The sequence below is a fragment of the Piliocolobus tephrosceles genome, chromosome 1 (genome assembly GCF_002776525.5).
Source record: "Piliocolobus tephrosceles isolate RC106 chromosome 1, ASM277652v3, whole genome shotgun sequence".
NCBI classification, from domain to species: domain Eukaryota; kingdom Metazoa; phylum Chordata; class Mammalia; order Primates; family Cercopithecidae; genus Piliocolobus; species Piliocolobus tephrosceles.
This window is the reverse complement of record NC_045434.1, coordinates 206264948-206286579: the sequence shown is the minus strand read 5'-3', so window position 1 is coordinate 206286579 and position 21632 is coordinate 206264948. Positions and strand designations below refer to the sequence as shown.

The window sequence follows — 21632 nt, the reverse complement described above, 5'->3', positions numbered from 1 at the left end:
AGCCACCATTCCCAGCTAATTTAGCAGATTTAAATCAGTTTATTTTTTAATTTTAAAGGTTAAACAAAGTGTTACTTTAGCCTTAATTTTTTAAAAATGTTTCTTTAGCCTTTGTATTCCTTTTTTTGCTTTAGAGTTAATAAGGGGTGGCTATTTCTGAAGGTGTTTATGGTATTTCAGTTTGTGTGAGTATTCAAGCCTATTATTTCAGACATTTTGTATTTTAAATGTAGATTTTTTCCATGATATATAAATATGCATTAAAATACTCTCTTTTCTTTTTACTCGGCCCCTCTTCTACTTACAGAAACGGAAAGTGAAAATGAATTTCGCCCCTTGGATGAAAGGATAGATGAATTTCACCCCAAAGCAACAAGAACTCTCTTTATTGGCAACCTTGAAAAAACCACTACTTACCATGACCTTCGCAACATCTTCCAACGCTTTGGAGAAATTGTGGTATGTTGCTTTTACTATGAAAACAATTTTAGGTCTTTGTCATAACACATAAAGCATATAGTACAGATTATATTTGGAAAGGTGATGTTTAATGGTGTAATGAATATTGCTGTGTGCTTTTAGCTCTTGCTAAAAGATAATCCAGAGAAACCCATTGGGTATGGTTCTATATATGTGTGTAAAAATGTAATATATGTCCTTTGTTTACACATATATATTTTCTTATTTCTCTTTTTTTTTTTGCGACAGAGTATCACTCTGTCTCCCAGCCTGGAGTGCGGTGTCATGATTACAATTCACGGCAGCCTCAACTTCCTGGGCTCAAGCGATCCTCCCATCTCTCAGTCTCCTGAGTAGCTGGGACTTACAGACGTGTCCCACCATGCCCAGCTACTTTTCGTGTTTATTTGTAGAGGTGGTGTTTTGCCATGTTGCCCAGGCTGGTTCTTACCCAATTTTTATCTTTGTTCTTTGGGTTCTGTTTTAATGCCATCTCTAGTCCTGTGGATTGAAAGGAAAATCTGGAAGAGAAAAATGTTTGTAAAAATGAAGCAGCAGGCTGAGCAAGGTGGCTCATGCCTATAATCCCAGCACTTTGGGAGGGTGAGGTAGGCAGATCACTTTGAGCTCAGAACTTTAAGACCAGCCTGGGCAACATGGTGAGACGCTGTCTCTACAAAGATACAAAAATTAGCTGGGTGTTGGTGGCTTGCTTCAGTAGTCCCAGCTACTCAGGAGGCTGAGACTGGAAAACCACTTGCGCCCAGAAAGCAGAGGCTGCGGTGAGCCGAGATCACGCCACTGTACTCCAGCCTGGGTGGCAGAGTGAGACCCTGTCTCCAAAAACAGAAGCAGCAATTTAGCGTATGATTGTTTTGTGATCACAGTGAACATCAGAAATACCTTGGGGATTGCTAGAATATGGATGTCGTCTGTTAGCAGTTCAGTTCTATTAGGAAGTTTTAATTTGAATCTCTTATTATATTATGCAAGTCATTGTTAGATTAAGGGGTACAAGAAGTTTTCTGTTCCTTTATGACTCAAAATTGGAGTCAGTTTAAAAATGAAAATATTTTGGTCACAGCTTTGTAATCTTGGGATATACTATTATTATTTTTTTAGACAGAGTTTCATTCTTGTAACCCAGGCTGGAGTGCAGTGGCGCGATCTTGGCTCACTGCAACCTCTGCCTCCTGGGTTCAAGCGATTCTCCTGCCTCAGTCTCCTGAGTAGCTGGGATTACAGGCACCCACCACCACGCCCAGCTAATTTTTGCTTTTTTTTTTTTTTTTGGAGACAGAATTTGGCTTTTGTTGCCCAGGCTGAAGCGCAATAGCACGATTTTGGTTCACTGCAAACTCCGCCTCCCGGGTTCAAGCAATTCTCCTGTCTCAGCCTCTGGAGTAGCTGGGATTACAGGCGCACGCCACCACACCTGGCTAATATTTTGTATTTTTTGTAGAGATGAGGTTTCACCATATTAGTCAGGCTGGTCTCGAACTTCTGACCTCAGGTGATCCCACCGCCTTGCCCTTCCAAAGTGCTGGGATTACAGGTGTGATCCACCACACCCGGCCTAATTTTTGTATTTTTCAGTAGAGACGGGGTTTCACCGTGTTGGCCAGACTGGTCTTGAACTCCTGACCTCAGGTGATCTGCCTGGCTTGGCCTCCTAAAGTGGTGGGATTACATGTGTGAGCCACCACGCCCGGGCTGGGATATATCATTTTGTAAGATACCAGCCTTTCTTACCTCCTCAAAATCTTTCATAGAATCGTAACTTCTGTAGAAATCTGCACATGCCTTCTTTCTTGGTTCAGCCACAGCAAGCTTATAGAGAACCGCAACCCCCAATTAATGCTCCAACAATACGATATTACAGATTCTTGGCCAGAAACTCACACATCTGAGGTTTCATCAAAGCACTGGAAGCCCTGGTAGTTAGTTTTATTGTCCTTGATAGGTATGTCAGCCTCACCCCAACTGGCTGATGGAGAAATGGATGACCTCATTTTCAATTATTTTGATTTGCCAAATTCTTTTGGTTTTGTGGGAGTAGCATATACTCTTAATTGCAGTTCTACTGCCTACCTAGATGGGTGGTGTGGAATTCAGTAGCCTATGTGGGCTCCAGCTCCTTTTGTCTTTAGACAGTTATCTGTTATTTATTTATTTGTCTTTTAATTTTAAAGGTTAAAGAACAAAGATGTATTATCTTCTCAGATATCATTTTATTTATTTATTTTTGAGACAGAGTTTCACTTTTGTCACCTGTGCAATGATGCGATCTTGGTTCACTGCAACCTCTGCCTCCCGGGTTCAAGTGATTCTCCTGCCTCAGCCTTTAGGATAGCTGGGATTACAGGCACGTGCCATCATGCCTGGCTAATTTTTGTATTTTTAGTAGAGACAGGGTTTCACCGTGATGGCCAGGTGGGTGTTGAACTACTGACCTCAAGTGATCCGCCCGCCTCCGCCTCCCAAAGTGCTGGGGTTACAGGCGTGAGCCACCATGCCCACCCAGATATCATATTTTAAATGGCCTGGCCCCTAATAATTTTAGGTATTGCAGAAGGGAATTATTTCTTGGGACTTCATTAAATAGCCTGCCTTTTCTTTATTATCATTAAATTTCTCTTAATGCTGTTAATAGGGATTTTAAATTTTGAATTTTGAATTGCAATGCTGTTGTTCCTCTGCAGAGAGCTTCACATGGGAAGGATTTCATGGTTTGTGACAACAAATGCTATGTGTTTTACAGCAGACTACTAACTTACCATTGTATTAAGGTGTACAATTTTTTCAACTAAGTAAATGATGATTGAGAACATGACTTTTTTGAGAAATAAATACCCTATATGGACTTGATTCATTGTAATTTATTTTCTTGGACATATTGCTAAGTTGTATTCATTGTTTTTTTTCAGGATATTGACATTAAGAAAGTAAATGGAGTTCCTCAGTATGCGTTTCTGCAATACTGTGATATTGCTAGCGTTTGTAAAGCTATTAAGAAGATGGATGGGGAATATCTTGGAAATAATCGCCTCAAGGTAAATGAATTTGCATAAATTATTGTGCTGTTGTGATTTGCTTTGTTTTTTAAGATTTGAAGGGTTTTTTTTTTTTTGCATATGCCTTAGTATTTAAGATCCCAGTAAGACAAATAACCATAAAAGTGATATACTTCTTTGCATTCCTATCCTATTATATACTATAATCTGATTGCTTTTTTGTACATTTCAATTTAATTTTAACCAGATGGTTCCCACTTGAGATGTTGATTTGATAAGATTCCTATAGAAAACCAGTTTTCTCAGAATTCTGTAGTTGAACAGTAATTGTGAACTTTACTAATAGAAATTTTGCTTTTTATATTCAGCTGGGTTTTGGAAAGAGCATGCCTACAAACTGCGTGTGGCTAGATGGGCTTTCTTCAAACGTGTCAGATCAGTATTTAACACGACATTTCTGCCGATACGGGCCTGTGGTAAAGGTAGGCGGGAGGTTTTGGTGTGTGGTTCAGACTTCTGACTCCCTCGTCTTGGTGTTCTCTCCCGTCAGTCTCAATTGCTAGCATTGCCTTTTTCTTTAATAACTAGCACATTGAAATTATGTTTGCTAAGATTTGGTCAGTAAGGGTATTTGCATCTGTTGCCTTAAGTTATGAGTATTTTGAAAAACTATTTTGAACCAGCCAAGGTGATTAATTTTGAAACTATTCTCATAGTATAGTTAAGTAGAATGAAATAGAAATGTTGCTTAGGGATTTTTATAATTTTATCTTACATTAAAATTAGATAGTCTGATTATAGTTGTTCACATTTACACTAAATAGGTAATTAGACTTTTTTAAATGAGTGGAAGTTCACACAACAGAATATTCATCTAACCTATGTTTTTTATGTAATACATCCATAAGCAACAGGAAAAGGGTCTCTAGACCCAATTCAGTGTGTGGAGGTAAAGCTTCGGTTCCTTAAAACTGTGTTTACTCTGTGGTAGGTATATTGTATAGCCTTGACAATACTTTTTTTAAAAAATTAATTATTTTTTTAATTGAGTCAGAGTCTCACTCTATCACCCAGGCTAGAGTGCAGCGGTGGGATCTCAGCCCACTGCAACCTCTGCCTCCCAGGTTCAAGCGATTCTCTAGCCTCAGCCTCTTGAATAGCTGAGATTACAGGTGTGTACCACCACGCCTGGCTAATTTTGTAATTTTTAGTAGAGATGGGGTTTTGCCATGTTGGCCAGGCTGGACTCAGATTCCTGACCTCTAGTGATCTACCTGCCTCAGCCTCCCAAAGTGCTGGGATTACAGCCACCATTCCTGGCAGAAAATACTTTAAATGTAGGTTTTGTTGTTTAGAAAAATACACATCTTGAAGACTCCCTGTATAAAAAAATCCACAGCCTTAAGACAGTTGTGCTACTTGTAGCCAAAATTCACAGAAAATCTTTGTTATTCTTAATTTTTCCTTCCTTTCAAGGGTGTTTTTTGTTGTTGTTGGCTTTGCTTTTTTGTTTTCAGCCAAAACAAGACGAATGCTTTACTGAAATACAATATAGTGGTTTGTAAACATAGAAAGCAAAGTAAAATACAGAAAAACAAAGGCATAATATCTCAAGCCATAATATCTATGATTCTAAACCGTCTCTGCACATTTTCATTTTGTATTCACTACAATGTGCATCACACTGTTTTTTTTTTTTTTTTTTTTTTTTTTTTTCCTGAGACGGAGTCTTGCTCTGCCGCCCAGGCTGGAGTGCAGTGGCCGGTTCTCAGCTCACTGCAAGCTCCGCCTCCCGGGTTTACGCCATTCTCCTGTCTCAGCCTCCCGAGTAGCTGGGACTACAGGCGCCCGCCTCGTCGCCTGGCTAGGTTTTTGTATTTTTTAGTACAGACGGGGTTTCACCGTATTAGCCAGGGTGGTCTCGATCTCCTGACCTCGTGATCCGCCCGTCTCGGCCTCCCAAAGTGCTGGGATTACAGGCTTGAGCCACCGCGCCCAGCACACTGTTTTTTAAATAGAATAAAATATATAAAAATATATATTTTCTCATCAGTGTCCTTGTGACTTAGGATTTTGTTGGGACTGACACTAAGTCCAGTGGAAGAGGCTCTTACTTCTTTTTTGTTTGTTTGTTTTACAGGTGGTGTTTGACCGCTTAAAAGGCATGGCCCTGGTTCTCTACAATGAAATTGAATATGCACAAGCAGCTGTAAAAGAGACCAAAGGGAGAAAAATCGGTGGGAATAAAATTAAGGTGTGCAGAATGACTTTAAACAGAAGCAAAACAAAGTCCTATTTAAATCTCACCCTCTTGGGCCGGGCATGGTGGCTCATGCCTGTAATCCCAGCATTTTGGGAGGCCAAGGTGGGTGGATCACCTGAGGTCAGGAGTTCGAGACCAGCCTGATGAACATGTTGAAACCTTGTCTCTACTAAAAATACAAAAAAAATTAGCCGGGCGTGGTGGTGCATGCCTGTTAATCCCAGCTTCTTGGGAGGCTGAGGCAGGAGAATTGCTTGAACCCAGGAGGCGGAGGTTGCAGTGAGCCAAGATCATGCCATTGCACTCCAGCCTGGGTGACAGAGTGAGACTCCATCTCCCAAAAAAAAAAAAAAAAATCTCACGCCGTTAATAACTAGCATTTTGTAGACTGCCAGCCTGCCAGTCAGGGGAGTGGTTTATAGGACATGTATGCTGTATCATTAGTGTTTAAGGGGAATATTATAATTTTATGCTCAGCTACTTGTGGGCACAGCATCTTTAAGCCATTAGCCACAGATCCTTCCCTAAAAATCCTCTTATTCAAAGAAGTGCGCCTCTCAGTGTCTGGGTGCTGATGCTCACACAGACACTCTCAACGCAGGCTCAACCACAGTCACCCATGGGTGTCTGACACCCAGGGCCTCATAGTATCAGTCCAGCATCCTGAATGATACGTCTTTCTTTCCTTTCCTACTCCCCTGAAGAGTCGGTAGCCACTGAAAGCTTAATTTTTTTTTTTTTGAGACGGAGTCCTGCTCTGTCGCCCGAGCTGGAGTGCAGTGGCCAGATCTCAGCTCACTGCAAGCTCCGCCTCCCGGGTTTACGCCATTCTCCTGCCTTAGCCTCCCGAGTAGCTGGGACTACAGGCGCCCGCCACCTCGCCCGGCTAGTTTTTTGTATTTTTAGTAGAGACGGGGTTTCACCGTGTTAGCCAGGATGGTCTCGATCTCCTGACCTCATGATCCGCCCGTCTCGGCCTCCCAAAGTGCTGGGATTACAGGCTTGAGCCACCGCGCCCGGCCTGAAAGCTTAATTTGATGTCCAGTTTATGTATTTAAAAACTTGTATTCATGGTAGTTTGAAGGAATTTATGCACTTAATAACTATGATTGTTAGGTTGAAAGAAGTTTTTTTAAAAATAAGATGATAAGATAATTGATAGCTGATGAACATCATATTCTTGAATAACTTTGAGGCCCAGCTGTGAGTAGAGTTTAAAATGTTCATCCATATTTTGTTTTATGTGCTAACTGTAGTTTTGGCAACAGAGATTGCTGGATTTAGTTGATCTGATTACTGAATTGCCGTTTCAGTTCTCCATTTTGCTTTTTTCACTCCACGATTGCATTTGAAATTTTATAAATTTCATTCCTTTATCACGATTTATACAGAATTTGAGAGATTTCAGGTTAATAAAATATAGTTTCAGTGATGAGGACAGTTTTACCTGAGATACATTGCTGTTTCCTGACATTTTCTCAGAAGGGCTATGTTGTGAAGAATTTTCAAATTTGGTAACATTTTTCCATCATTAAAATTCAAAACTTGCATCAAACACCTCTTTTTTTTTTTTAAAGGTGGACTTTGCAAATCGGGAAAGTCAGCTGGCTTTTTATCACTGCATGGAGAAATCTGGTCAAGACATCAGAGACTTTTATGAAATGTTAGCCGAAAGAAGGTATGTATTTTAAACTTATCAGTGTAGCTTGAGTTTTAATACAGAAAATTAAGATGGCATTAAATTTTATTTTTCACTCTTTACCCCTACTTTTATATTCTAGAATAGAGAACACTTCTCTTTTATCACTTCATGTGGAAACACAGGTTTATTTTTGTGAATTCAGTTTTCAGGTGATTCCTATGGGTTTGGAGCAACCTGTCTGGATGTCTCACTGAATGCTCCTAGAGCTTGAGTTACTGTTTTGCCAGGTGATAATGTACTTTTTTTTTTTTTTGAGACAGGGTCTCACTCTGTCACCCAGACTGGAGTGCAGTGACATGATCATGGCTCACTGCAATCTCTGCCTCATAGGCTCAAGTGATCCTCCCACGTCATCTTCTTGAGTAGCTGGGACTACAGACACTTGCCACCGCGCTGGAGTAATTTTTGTAGAGATGGGGTTTCTCCATGTTGTCCAGGCTGGTCTTAAACTCCTGGACTCAAGTGATCTGCCTGTTTTGGCCTCCCAAAGTGCTAGGATTACAGGTGTGAGCCACTACACCTGGTCTGCTTTATGTGCCGTTAATCATAAATACAAATCATCTTGCTTATAGTTACTTCTTAAAGTAAATGTATTAATATATGTTAGAGTGCATTATAAACTGTTAAATGGCTACATATTTAGTAATGACAACATCCAGGTTGTCACCACACATGTGCTCATACATTTAACTAAAAAAAATAAAAACTTCCAAAAGAGTATCAAGAGCTTTGTTTTAAAGTTGAATCTCTTAAATATTCAAAGTGAATCAATAAGCCAAACCACATGTAAACTGGCAACTTTGGCAATGTGCAGAGCAAACCTGATTTCCCCTTGTTAATACTTTCAGTTATGGTTATGTAGTATTTAATACCTTTTTCTGCTGAACAGACTGAAATATAGTAAAACATCTTAAGATAATGTCACCAGATTCTTCAATAGCTGATTACTTTTGAAAATGGAAATTTGGTCCATATGATCAAGCTGTTTTTCCAGATATGCCTCTGATTAAGTTTTCTGGAATGTTCCCACTAGGTCTCCACCCCTGTACATACGTGTTAGACAAAAAGTTTGTGTGAAAAATGCCTTTAGACACTTGAGTTCAAAGTATGAAAAGGGCTTCATGGCAAGATGAGCCAAGTCAGGGTTGCGCTGCCAGAAGCCCTGTTGAATGCATTCCCTTTCTACTGCCTCTTCTTGCCATTTCATTTTTGTTTAAGTGATAGCAAGTATTAATATATATTAATTCATTTCTTAGTGGAATATTGTACAACAGTTATTGAATACTTGGTGCTTTTTTTTTTTTTGCGATGGAGTGTTGCTCTGTTCTCCAGGCTAGAGTGCAGTGGTGCCATCTTGGCTCACTGCAACCTCTGCCTTCCAGGTTCAAGCAATTCTCCTGCCTCAGCCTCCTGAGTAGCTGGGACTACAGGCGCATGCCACCATGCATGGCTAATTTTTGTATTTTTAGTAGAGATGGGGTTTCACCATATTGGTCAGGCTGGTCTTGAACTCCTGACCTCGTGATCCACCTGCCTTGGCCTCCCAAAGTGCTGGGATTACAGGTGTGAGCCACCGTACCCGGCTTACTTGGTGCCCTTTAAATGAAAAATGCTCCCTACGGCCAAATTCTCAAAAGCTCAAACTTGTCAGGTTTTGATGGTTTCTTACCAGATCAGAATCCAAATTACAAAGCTTCAAAGATCAACACTCCTTTAGCTAGAAAGTCAGGCTTGATAGGCTGTTTTCTCAGTTGTGTGAGTGTAAGAGAGAGCGAGAGTGAGTATAAAATTGTGTGGCCACATGCAAGAGAATGTGTGTGTCTTATGTCAGGAGAGGAAAATCTTCTCCATCCTGGCTTCCCAAGTAGCAATTTGAAGTAATTGTTAATACAGTAAATGCTTACAAGAAATTATCTATATGTGAGTAGAAAGCGTCCCAGAGGCCTACTTGCACTTAAAAACATAGAAAATCCATTAAAATCCTCTGTGTACATTAAATATTTTAGAACAGCAGTTTTGTAAGGGTTGAATAATGTAATGTGGATGTTACTTTTTGTATATTACTACTTAAAACCTATTTTTTTTTTTTTTTTTTTTGAGACGGAGTTTTGCTCTTGTAGCCCAGGCTGGAGTGCAGTGGTGCGATCTCGGCCCACCACAACCTCCGCCTCCCGGGTGCAAGTGATTCTCCTGCCTCGGGCTCCCGAGTAGCTGGAATTACAGGCACGCGCCACCACACCTGGCTAATTTTGCATTTTTAGTAGAGACGGGGTTTCTTCATGTTGGTCAGGCTGGTCTCAAACTCCCAATCTCAGGTGATCTGCCCGCCTCAGCCTCCCAAAGTGCTGGGATTACAGACGTGAGCCACTGCGCTCAGCCAAAACTCATTGTTTTTTTTTTTTTATAAGTGATGAACTAACTGGCTTTGGGTTTGTTCTGTGTTTTTTCTCATGGTTATTTATCCCTCTCAAATGGCGGTTATCTCCTCATGAGGAAGCAGGAGGGTGTGGGACTTCACTGTGACCCAGGTTTGTCCCGTGTGGTTTCAGTTGGCAGTGCTTATGGAATGAATGCATTTCTTGCGTAGACCTTGAGGATCTTTGCCTTTTCTATAGAATGGAAGTTATCTCACTAAATAGTTGATGCATGAATGAAAAAAATGCTTTAACGCTAATGATAATTCAGCTCAGGAATGCAAATAACAGCTGTATTTGCACAGGGCTTTCCCATTTTCTGAGTAGTACTTCATTTGATCCCTCACATACTCTGTCAGGTAACCTTTTTTATGGAAAGAACTTTTGCTAATAAGGTCACAGGCCACTAAGGGCCTAGGCTGGGAATAAACCTAGGGTTCCTACCTGCTAGTGTATTGAGCTTACCCTTTACCATAGTGATTCTTGAGATGAATTTACAGGGTCACATTGTGATTCAGATGACATCTACTTATGGTACTTTGGATACTGTTTGGTTTTGTGAACAGAGTTCTCTCTGAACCTGACTTTCTGGAGTTCCTCAGTGTCCCCGTACATGGTCCAAGTGCCAGTTGTGTTGTCCCTGCTTAAACTGTTGAATTCTTTGAGGGCAGGACTGCTTATTTCTTTTGTTGTCATGGGGCCCAGCAAAATAAGTATTTGTTAAGCTGAATAGTGCTCCAGCATGAATGTTTATACATATATTTCTGCTTTCCAAAACTTTTTTTCACGTTACTACTTTTTAAATTTTTATTAATTATTATTATTTTTTTTTTTGTAGAGATGGGGTCTCGCTGTGTTGATCCTGTCAGTCTTGAACTCCTGGCCTCAAGCAGGCTTCCCAAAGTGCTGGGATTACAAGCTTAAGCTACCATGCCCAGCCCTTATTTTTAGAAGTAGTTTTAGTTTGCTTAATTAAAAAGATATCTTGATACTGTGTTTTTAAAATATGACTGAAGCCTACCATTAATATGGGCAGTAAACGACCATTCTAGGTGTCTTACTCACTTTATAATATTAGAAGGTATATAATGTGTTCACCTTCATGTGGAAAATATATCCCCAAAGTGTGTATTTATGGTGGTAATGAGTTAAATTAGCCTGATTCCATGCCCAGTAACAGTTATTTATGAGCTGGCTGGTCAGTATTTAGACAAGGAATCTGATTCTCATGGAGCTATGGAAGGATCATCTTGAATCCAGTTAAACCAAATGTCATAGATACACAATAAAGTATTTTCTTTGAACGGAGAAAGTTCAATATAAGTACATACAATAGGCGAGGCATGGTGGCTCATGTCTGTAATCCTAGAACTTTGGGAGACTGAGGCGGGCAGATCACCAGAGGTCAGAAGTTTGAGATCAGCCTGGCCAGCACAGTGAACCTGTCTCTACCAAAAATACAAAAAAGTTAGCCAAGCGTGGTGGCGCATGCCTGTATTCCTAGCTACTCATAGTGGTGGGGTAGGGTGGGGTGGTGGTGAGGCAGGAGAATCCCTTACACCCCAGAGGTGGAAGTTGCAGTGAGCTGAGATTGTGCCACTGCACTCCAGCCTGAGCGAAAGAGTGAGACTCTGTCTCAAAAAATATATATATATATACACACACACACACATATATAGATATAGATATATATAAAATAATGTGTTATCGATGTTTCGGGTGTTGGAATGTGCTGTCTAGATGCTTCGTTTGCTGTTTAAAGGAGTTGGAACATTATTTAGTAGCAGCTTTGATATATTTTTCTAAAGTTCATTCTTTCAACAAATAGTCAGTTGAGTCCTTTGAGCCAAGTGCTGTTGTAAGAGCTAGAGAAATTTTGGCCAAGAAGACAAAGCCTGTAACTTTATGGGGATTAAGTTCTAGTGTTCTTTCAGTGAACTGCTAATGGTAATATTGTTTAGAATGAGCCAGGTGTATCTACGTGAGAGAACAAACATTGCTGAGAATGAACGAGTGAAGGAAGTAATTGGCCTCTGTTACAGGTGTATTTAATTTCATATATGTTCTTGTGTGTAAATTTAATCCTATTTTGAATGCACCAGACAGGTCCCTGTGGGAGAAAACCTGTAGTGAGTTCCTTAAAACTGGAGGAGTTCTCTCACGGTGCTTGCAGTCATCCCTGGTTTGTTAGTTGGCAGCCTGGGGGAAAGTGACAACATTTACTGAGGCCAAGTGCCTGCCTAGGATTATGCTAGGAAAGTTTTTACAGATATTATCTTAATCTTTTTAAGAGCTTTATGAGGAAAAGCTACCATCATTTTATGAGTGAGGAGACTGAGTTCAGAGAGTTTAACCAGGTTCCAGTGTATTTTTTAAAAATTGTGAATTAGATAGAAGTGTTACCAGTATCATACAGGTCACATAGATGGTAAGATTTTAGTTAAAATTTTTATCTGTTTTTCTAAACAGTGGATTTATTTCCCAAGTTGTGGTAAGAATATCTTTTTATTATTCTATATAGTAATTTTGTGGGAGACTTAGGAGTGTGGGGATATTGTCCAGTAACTAGTGTCTGCTTTGTCACAACGCCGGAGTTACCAGAAACATTAAAAAAGGGTTGAATCACCACTGTCCAATAGAAGCATAATGTAAGTTATATAAGTTCTGTATATGTAATTTTAAATTTTCTAGTAGCCACATTAAAAAGACAGTGAAATTAATTTTCTTTAATATAGCTAAAATATTGTTTCAATATATATTGGTCTAAATTGTTGTTTTTCTATAAACTATGTCTACAAAATTGAGTGTGTATTTTACACATCTCAATTTAGCTAGATTTCAAGTGCCTAGTAGCTACAAACTAATCATTTCACAAATGATTAAATAATGTCAAAGATTTTTTAGAAGCAGGAATTTCTGATTTCATGTGTATGATTTCATGCATAAGTGATGAGGAAACAAAAGAACCAATATCTTTGTTATTTTTTGGCAGAGAGGAACGAAGGGCATCCTACGACTATAACCAAGATCGTACATATTATGAGAGTGTTCGAACTCCAAGCACTTATCCTGAGGATTCCAGGCGGGACTATCCAGCTCGAGGGAGAGAGTTTTATTCAGAATGGGAAACTTACCAAGGAGACTACTATGAATCACGATACTACGATGATCCTCGGGAATACAGGGATTACAGGAATGATCCTTATGAACAAGATATTAGGGAATATAGTTACAGGCAAAGGGAACGAGAAAGAGAACGTGAAAGATTTGAGTCCGACCGGGACAGAGACCATGAGAGGAGGCCAATTGAACGAAGTCAAAGTCCAGTTCACTTGCGACGTCCACAGAGTCCTGGAGCGTCTCCCTCTCAGGCAGAGAGGTTGCCGAGTGATTCTGAGAGGAGGCTTTACAGCCGATCCTCAGACCGGAGTGGAAGCTGTAGCTCACTTTCCCCTCCAAGATATGAGAAGCTTGACAAATCTCGTTTGGAGCGCTATACAAAAAATGAAAAGACAGATAAAGAACGAACTTTTGATCCCGAGAGAGTGGAGAGAGAGAGACGCTTAATACGGAAGGAAAAAGTGGAAAAGGACAAAACTGACAAGCAAAAACGCAAAGGAAAGGTTCACTCCCCTAGTTCTCAGTCTTCAGAAACCGACCAAGAAAATGAGCGAGAACAAAGCCCTGAAAAGCCAAGGAGTTCTAATAAACCGAGCAGAGAGAAAGCTGACAAAGAAGGAATAGCAAAAAACCGCCTAGAACTCATGCCTTGCGTGGTTTTGACTCGAGTGAAAGAGAAAGAGGGAAAGGTCATTGACCACACTCCTGTGGAAAAGTTGAAAGCCAAGCTTGATAATGACACTATCAAATCTTCTGCCCTGGACCAGAAACTTCAGGTCTCTCAGACGGAGCCTGCAAAGTCTGACTTGTCTAAACTGGAATCTGTTAGAATGAAAGTACCAAAGGAAAAGGGGCTTTCAAGCCATGTTGAAGTGGTGGAGAAGGAGGGCAGGCTTAAAGCCAGGAAGCACCTCAAGCCTGAGCAGGCTGCAGATGGGGTAAGTGCTGTGGATCTGGAGAAGCTGGAAGCAAGGAAAAGGCGCTTTGCAGATTCCAATTTAAAAGCAGAAAAACAAAAACCAGAGGTCAAGAAAAGCAGTCCAGAGATGGAGGATGCTCGCATGCTTTCAAAAAAGCAGCCTGACGTATCCTCTAGAGAGGTCATTCTGCTGAGGGAAGGAGAGGCCGAAAGAAAGCCTGTGAGGAAAGAAATTCTTAAAAGAGAATCTAAAAAAATCAAACTGGACAGACTGAATACTGTTGCCAGCCCCAAAGACTGTCAGGAGCTTGCCAGTGTTTCTGTTGGGTCTGGCTCAAGGCCCACCTCAGACCTACAAGCAAGACTGGGAGAACCAGCAGGTGAATCTGTGGAAAATCAAGAAATCCAATCAAAAAAACCCATTCCCTCAAAACCACAGCTCAAACAGCTGCAGGTATTAGATGATCAAGGACCAGAGAGAGAAGACATTAGGAAAAACTACTGCAATCTTCGTGATGAAACACCTGAACGTAAATCAGGCCAAGAGAAATCACATTCAGTAAATACTGAAGAAAAAATTGGCATTGACATTGATCACACGCAGAGTTACCGAAAACAAATGGAGCAGAGTCGTAGGAAACAGCAGATGGAAATGGAAATAGCCAAGTCTGAGAAGTTTGGCAGTCCTAAAAAAGATGTGGATGAATATGAAAGACGTAGCCTCGTTCACGAGGTAGGCAAACCCCCTCAAGATGTCACCGATGACTCTCCTCCCAGCAAAAAGAAAAGGATGGATCATGTTGATTTTGATATCTGCACCAAGAGAGAACGGAATTACAGAAGTTCACGCCAAATCAGTGAAGATTCTGAAAGGACTGGTTGTTCTCCCAGTGTCCGACATGGTTCCTTCCATGAAGACGAGGATCCCATAGGCTCCCCTAGGCTAATGTCAGTAAAGGGGTCTCCTAAGGTAGATGAAAAAGTCCTCCCCTATTCTAACATAACAGTCAGGGAAGAGTCTTTAAAATTTAATCCTTATGATTCTAGCAGGAGAGAACAGATGGCAGATATGGCCAAAATAAAACTATCTGTCTTGAATTCTGAAGATGAACTAAATCGTTGGGACTCTCAAATGAAACAAGATGCCAGCAGATTTGATGTGAGTTTCCCAAACAGCATAATTAAGAGAGATAGCCTTCGAAAAAGGTCTGTACGAGATCTGGAACCTGGTGAGGTGCCTTCTGATTCTGATGAAGATGGTGAACACAAATCCCACTCACCCAGAGCCTCTGCATTATATGAAAGTTCTCGATTGTCTTTTTTATTGAGGGACAGAGAAGACAAGCTACGTGAGCGAGATGAAAGACTCTCTAGTTCTTTAGAAAGGAACAAATTTTACTCTTTTGCATTGGATAAGACAATCACACCAGACACTAAAGCTTTGCTTGAAAGAGCTAAATCCCTCTCTTCATCTCGTGAAGAAAATTGGTCTTTTCTTGATTGGGACTCCCGATTTGCAAATTTTCGAAACAACAAAGATAAAGAAAAGGTTGACTCTGCTCCAAGACCTATTCCATCCTGGTACATGAAAAAGAAGAAAATTAGGACTGATTCAGAAGGGAAAATGGATGATAAGAAAGAGGACCATAAAGAAGAAGAGCAAGAGAGGCAGGAATTGTTTGCTTCTCGTTTTTTACACAGCTCAATCTTTGAACAAGATTCCAAGCGATTGCAGCATCTAGAGAGAAAAGAGGAAGACTCTGACTTCATTTCTGGTAGGATCTATGGTAAGCAGACATCTGAGGGAGCAAACAGCACAACTGATTCCATTCAAGAACCAGTAGTTCTGTTCCATAGCAGATTTATGGAGCTCACACGAATGCAACAGAAAGAAAAAGAAAAAGACCAGAAACCCAAGGAAGTTGAGAAACAGGAAGATATAGAGAATCATCCCAAGACCCCAGAATCTGCTCCTGAGAATAAAGAAGCAGAACTAAAAACTCCACCTTCCGTTGGGCCTCCAAGTGTCACAGTCGCAACTCTAGAGTCAGCCCCATCAGCACTAGAGAAGACCGCTGGTGACAAAATGGTAGAGGCGCCTTTGGTAACAGAAGATAAGACTGTGGAGCCAGCCACCATCTCAGAAGAAGCAAAGCCTGTGTCTGAACCTGCTCCTGCCCCTGTGGAACAGCCGGAACAAGTGGACCTGTCCCCAGGAGCAGACTCCAATAAAGAAGCTGCCGTGATTCCTGCGGGTGTTGAGGAAGGTTCATCAGGTGACCAGCTGCCTTATCTGGATGCCAAGCCTCCAACCCCCGGGGCCTCGTTTTCCCAGGCAGAGAGCAAGGTAGATCCAGAGCCTGACAGTACCCAGCCACTTTCAAAACCAGCTCAGAATTCTGAGGAAGCCAGCGAGCCAAAGGTCGAAAAGTCAGACACCACTGCAGATGCTGAGCCTGACGCAAACCAGAAAACTGAAGCTGTTCCTGAGGCTCAGCCCCCAGCTTCTGAAGATTTAGAGGTTGATCCTCCAGTTGCTGCAAAAGATAAAAAGCCAAACAAAAGCAAGCGTTCAAAGACCCCTGTTCAGGCAACTGCAGTGAGTATCATGGAGAAGCCCGTCACAAGGAAGAGTGAGAGGATAGACCGGGAAAAACTCAAGCGGTCCAATTCTCCTCGGGGAGAAGCACAGAAGCTTTTGGAATTGAAGATGGAGGCAGAGAAGATTACAAGGACTGCTTCTAAAAACTCTGCTGCAGACCTTGAACATCCCGAACCAAGTTTGCCTCTTAGTCGAACAAGGCGCCGTAATGTAAGGAGCGTCTATGCAACCATGGGTGATCATGAAAACCGCTCTCCTGTCAAAGAGCCCATTGAGCAACCAAGAGTGACCAGAAAGAGATTGGAGCGAGAGCTTCAGGAGGCCGCGGCGGTTCCCACCACCCCTCGGAGGGGAAGGCCTCCAAAGACACGCCGGCGAGCCGATGAAGAGGAGGAGAACGAGGCCAAGGAACCTGCAGAAACACTCAAGCCACCTGAGGGATGGCGGTCCCCACGGTCCCAGAAAACTGCAGCCGGTGGTGGCCCCCAAGGGAAAAAGGGAAGAAATGAACCGAAGGTGGATGCTGCACGTCCTGAGGTCACCACTGAGGTGGGCCCCCAAGTAAGTGTGAAAGAGAGCCCCACGGAACCCAAGGCTGCTGAGGAGGAGGCAGGGAGCGAACAGAAATGTGACAGAAAAGATGCTGGCACAGACAAAAATCCCCCTGAAGCCACCCCTGTTGAAGTTGTAGAGAAAAAACCAGCCCCTGAAAAAAACTCCAAATCAAAGAGAGGAAGATCTCGAAACTCCAGGTTAGCAGTGGACAAATCTGCAAGTCTGAAAAATGTGGATGCTGCTGTCAGCCCCAGGGGGGCTGCGGCACAGGCAGGGGAGAGGGAACCTGGAGTGGTGGCAGTCTCCCCTGAGAAAAGTGAGAGTCCCCAAAAGGAGGATGGTTTATCATCCCAATTGAAAAGTGATCCAGTTGATCCAGACAAGGAATCAGAGAAAGAAGACACGCCTGCCTCTGGGCCGTCCCCAGAAGCCACCCAGTTAGCCAAGCAGATGGAGCTGGAGCAGGCCGTGGAACACATCGCAAAGCTTGCCGAGGCCTCTGCCTCTGCTGCCTATAAGGCAGATGCACCAGAGGGCCTTGCCCCAGAGGACAGGGACAAGCCTGCACACCAAGCAAGTGAAACAGAGCTGGCTGCGGCCATCGGCTCCATCATCAATGACATTTCTGGGGAGCCAGAAAACTTCCCAGCACCTCCACCTTTTCCTGGAGAATCCCAGACAGATCTGCAGCCCCACACAGGTGCACAGGCGCTGCAGCCTTCTGAGGAAGGAATGGAGACGGATGAGGCTGTATCTGGCATCCTGGAAACTGAGGCTGCTACAGAATCTTCGAGGCCGCCAGTCAATGCTCCTGACCCCTCAGCAGGCCCAACAGATACCAAGGAAGCCAGAGGAGATAGCAGTGAGACCTCACACTCAGCGCCAGAAGCCAAAGGGTCTAAAGAAGTGGAAGTTGCTCTTGTTCGGAAAGACAAAGGGCGCCAGAAGACAACCCGATCACGCCGCAAACGGAACACAAACAAGAAAGTGGTGGCACCTGTAGAGAGCCATGTCCCTGAATCCGACCAAGCTCAAGGCGAGAGTCCTGCTGCAAATGAGGGGACAACACTACAGCACCCCGAAGCCCCACAGGAAGAAAAGCAGAGTGAGAAACCCCATTCCACTCCTCCTCAGTCATGTACTTCTGACCCAAGCAAGACTCCCTCCACAGAGAATTCGTCCCAAGAAATCAGTGTTGAGGAAAGGACTCCAACCAAAGCATCTGTGCCCCCAGACCTTCCCCAGCCCCCCCAGCCAGTGCCGGTGGATGAGGAACCTCAAGCCAGGTTCAGGGTGCATTCCATCATTGAGAGTGACCCGGTGACCCCACCCAGCGATCCAAGCATCCCCATACCCACACTGCCTTCTGTAACTGCAGCAAAGCTTTCACCCCCTGTCTCCTCTGGGGGGATCCCACATCAGAGCCCCCCTGCTAAGGTGACAGAGTGGATCACAAGGCAGGAGGAGTCACGGGGTCAGTCCACTCCATCTCCAGCTCTTCCCCCAGACACAAAGGCCTCTGACGTCGACACCAGCTCCAGCACCCTGAGGAAGATTCTCATGGACCCCAAGTATGTGTCTGCAACAGGTGTCACTTCCACGAGTGTCACCACGGCCATTGCAGAGCCTGTCAGTGCTGCCCCTTGCCTACATGAGGCCCCGCCCCCTCCAGTTGAATCTAAAAAGCCTTTAGAAGAAAAAACAACAGCTCCAGTGACAAACAACTCTGAGACACAAGCCTCGGAGGTGCCGGTAGCTGCTGACAAGGAAAAGGTGGCTCCAGTCATTGCTCCCAAAATTACCTCTGTTATTAGCCGAATGCCTGTCAGCATTGACTTGGAAAATTCACAGAAGATAACCCTGGCAAAACCAGCTCCTCAAACCCTCACTGGCCTGGTGAGTGCGCTCACTGGCCTGGTGAACGTCTCCCTGGTCCCAGTGAATGCCCTGAAAGGTCCCGTGAAGGGCTCAGTGACCACACTGAAAAGTTTGGTGAGCACCCCTGCTGGACCCGTGAACGTCCTGAAGGGGCCTGTAAATGTTCTTACGGGGCCAGTGAATGTTCTCACCACTCCAGTGAACGCCACGGTGGGTACAGTGAATGCCGCCCCAGGCACGGTTAATGCTGCTGCGAGTGCAGTGAATGCCACAGCAAGTGCAGTGACCGTCACAGCGGGTGCGGTTACTGCTGCATCTGGTGGCGTGACGGCCACAACAGGCACGGTGACAATGGCAGGGGCAGTGATTGCGCCATCAGCAAAGTGCAAACAGAGAGCAAGTGCTAATGAAAACAGTCGGTTCCACCCAGGGTCCATGCCTGTGATCGACGATCGTCCAGCAGATGCAGGCTCAGGGGCGGGACTGCGTGTGAACACTTCCGAAGGGGTTGTGCTCCTGAGTTACTCAGGGCAGAAGACTGAAGGCCCACAGCGGATCAGCGCCAAGATCAGCCAGATCCCCCCGGCCAGTGCAATGGACATTGAATTTCAGCAGTCGGTGTCCAAGTCGCAGGTCAAACCCGATTCTGTCACAGCATCGCAGCCTCCATCCAAAGGCCCTCAAGCTCCTGCAGGCTATGCAAACGTGGCCACCCATTCCACGTTGGTACTGACCGCCCAGACATATAACGCCTCTCCTGTGATTTCGTCTGTGAAGGCCGATAGGCCATCCTTGGAGAAGCCCGAGCCCATTCACCTCTCGGTGTCCACGCCTGTCACCCAGGGAGGCACGGTGAAGGTTCTCACCCAGGGAATCAACACGCCCCCTGTGCTGGTTCACAACCAGCTGGTCCTCACCCCAAGCATTGTCACCACAAACAAAAAGCTTGCTGACCCTGTCACCCTTAAAATTGAGACCAAGGTCCTTCAGCCGGCCAACCTGGGGTCCACGCTCACGCCTCACCACCCTCCTGCTCTGCCCAGCAAACTGCCTACAGAAGTAAACCATGTCCCATCGGGGCCCAGCATCCCAGCAGATCGAACTGTCTCCCATTTGGCAGCCGCAAAGCTAGATGCTCATTCTCCTCGACCGAGTGGACCTGGGCCGTCCTCCTTCCCAAGGGCAAGCCACCCTAGCAGTACTGCATCCACGGCGCTCTCCACCAATGCCACAGTCATGCTGGCTGCAGGCATTCCAGTGCCCCAGTTCATCTCCAGCATCCACCCAGAGCAGTCTGTCATCATGCCACCCCACAGCATCACCCAGACGGTGTCCCTGAGCCACCTCTCGCAGGGCGAGGTGAGAATGAACACTCCCACGCTGCCCAGTATCACCTACAGCATCCGGCCAGAAGCGCTTCACTCTCCTCGGGCTCCGCTGCAGCCCCAGCAAATAGAGGTCAGGACCCCACAGCGTGCCAGCACCCCGCAGCCAGCCCCAGCTGGCGTGCCTGCGTTGGCCTCCCAGCACCCTCCTGAGGAGGAAGTGCATTATCACCTTCCCGTTGCTCGAGCCACAGCCCCTGTGCAGTCAGAGGTACTAGTCATGCAGTCTGAGTACCGACTGCACCCCTATACCGTGCCGCGGGATGTGAGGATCATGGTGCATCCACATGTGACAGCAGTCAGCGAGCAACCCAGGGCCGCGGATGGGGTTGTGAAGGTGCCACCAGCCAGCAAGGCCCCTCAGCAGCCAGGGAAGGAAGCTGCCAAGACACCAGATGCCAAAGCCACCCCCGCCCCTGCCCCCGTCCCTGTCCCTGTCCCCCTCCCTGCCCCTGCCCCTCACAGTGAGGCCCGTATCCTCACAGTTACCCCCAGTAACCAACTCCAGGGGCTGCCTCTGACCCCTCCTGTGGTGGTGACCCACGGGGTGCAGATTGTGCACTCCAGCGGGGAGCTGTTTCAAGAGTACCGGTACGGTGATATCCGCACCTACCACCCTCCAGCCCAGCTCACACACACTCAGTTTCCTGCTGCTTCCTCTGTTGGCCTGCCTTCCCGGACCAAGACAGCTGCTCAGGTGAGCTAGCCAGGTATCTCCCCACTGTCTTTTGGGCATGTGCTTGTGGGGCTCAGCAGGCTTTTAAGCAAAGATGTGTTAAGGAAATCAGGGGCCAGGTGTTGTGACTTATGCCTGTAATCCCAGCACTGGGAGGCCCAGACGGGAGGACTGCTTAAGCTCAGGAGTTCGAGACCAGCCTGGGCAACATGGCAAAACCCCATCTCTACAAAAAAAAAAAAAAAAAATAAAATATATATATATATATATAATTTAGCCAGGTGTGGTGGCATACACCTGTGGTTTCAGCTACTTGGGAGGCTGAGGTGGGAAAATCGCTTGAGCCCTGGGGGCAGAGGTTGCATTGAACCAAGATCGTGCCATTACACTCCAATGACAGAGTGAGACACAGTCTCACAAAAAAAAAAAAAAAAAAAAACAACAACAACAACAACAGCCGGGCATAGTGGCTCACGCCTGTAATCCCAACACTTTGGGAGGCCAAGGCCGGCAGATCACTTGAAGTCAGGAGTTCAAGACCAGCTTGGCCAACATGGTGAGACCCTGTCCCTACTTAAAGAAAAAGAAATCTGCCTTTTGGTAAAGATAGTGGTTGAGTACAAGTGAACTGGTGAGCTAGTTCCT

The 21632-nt window shown here is 44.5% G+C and overlaps 1 protein-coding gene across 2 annotated transcripts in view; it reads left to right on the top strand.

The window, feature by feature from the left end:
- SPEN (spen family transcriptional repressor) overlaps positions 1-21632 on the top strand; it is a 100665-nt gene that overhangs the window by 75381 nt on the left and 3652 nt on the right. For both annotated transcript variants that reach the window (XM_023193503.2, XM_023193504.2), the window contains 6 exons: positions 308-459; positions 3387-3512; positions 3842-3955; positions 5614-5727; positions 7314-7414; positions 12845-21008. In XM_023193503.2, the coding sequence (XP_023049271.1) occupies positions 308-459; positions 3387-3512; positions 3842-3955; positions 5614-5727; positions 7314-7414; positions 12845-21008 (8771 nt within the window). The remainder of the gene's footprint in view (positions 1-307; positions 460-3386; positions 3513-3841; positions 3956-5613; positions 5728-7313; positions 7415-12844; positions 21009-21632) is intronic.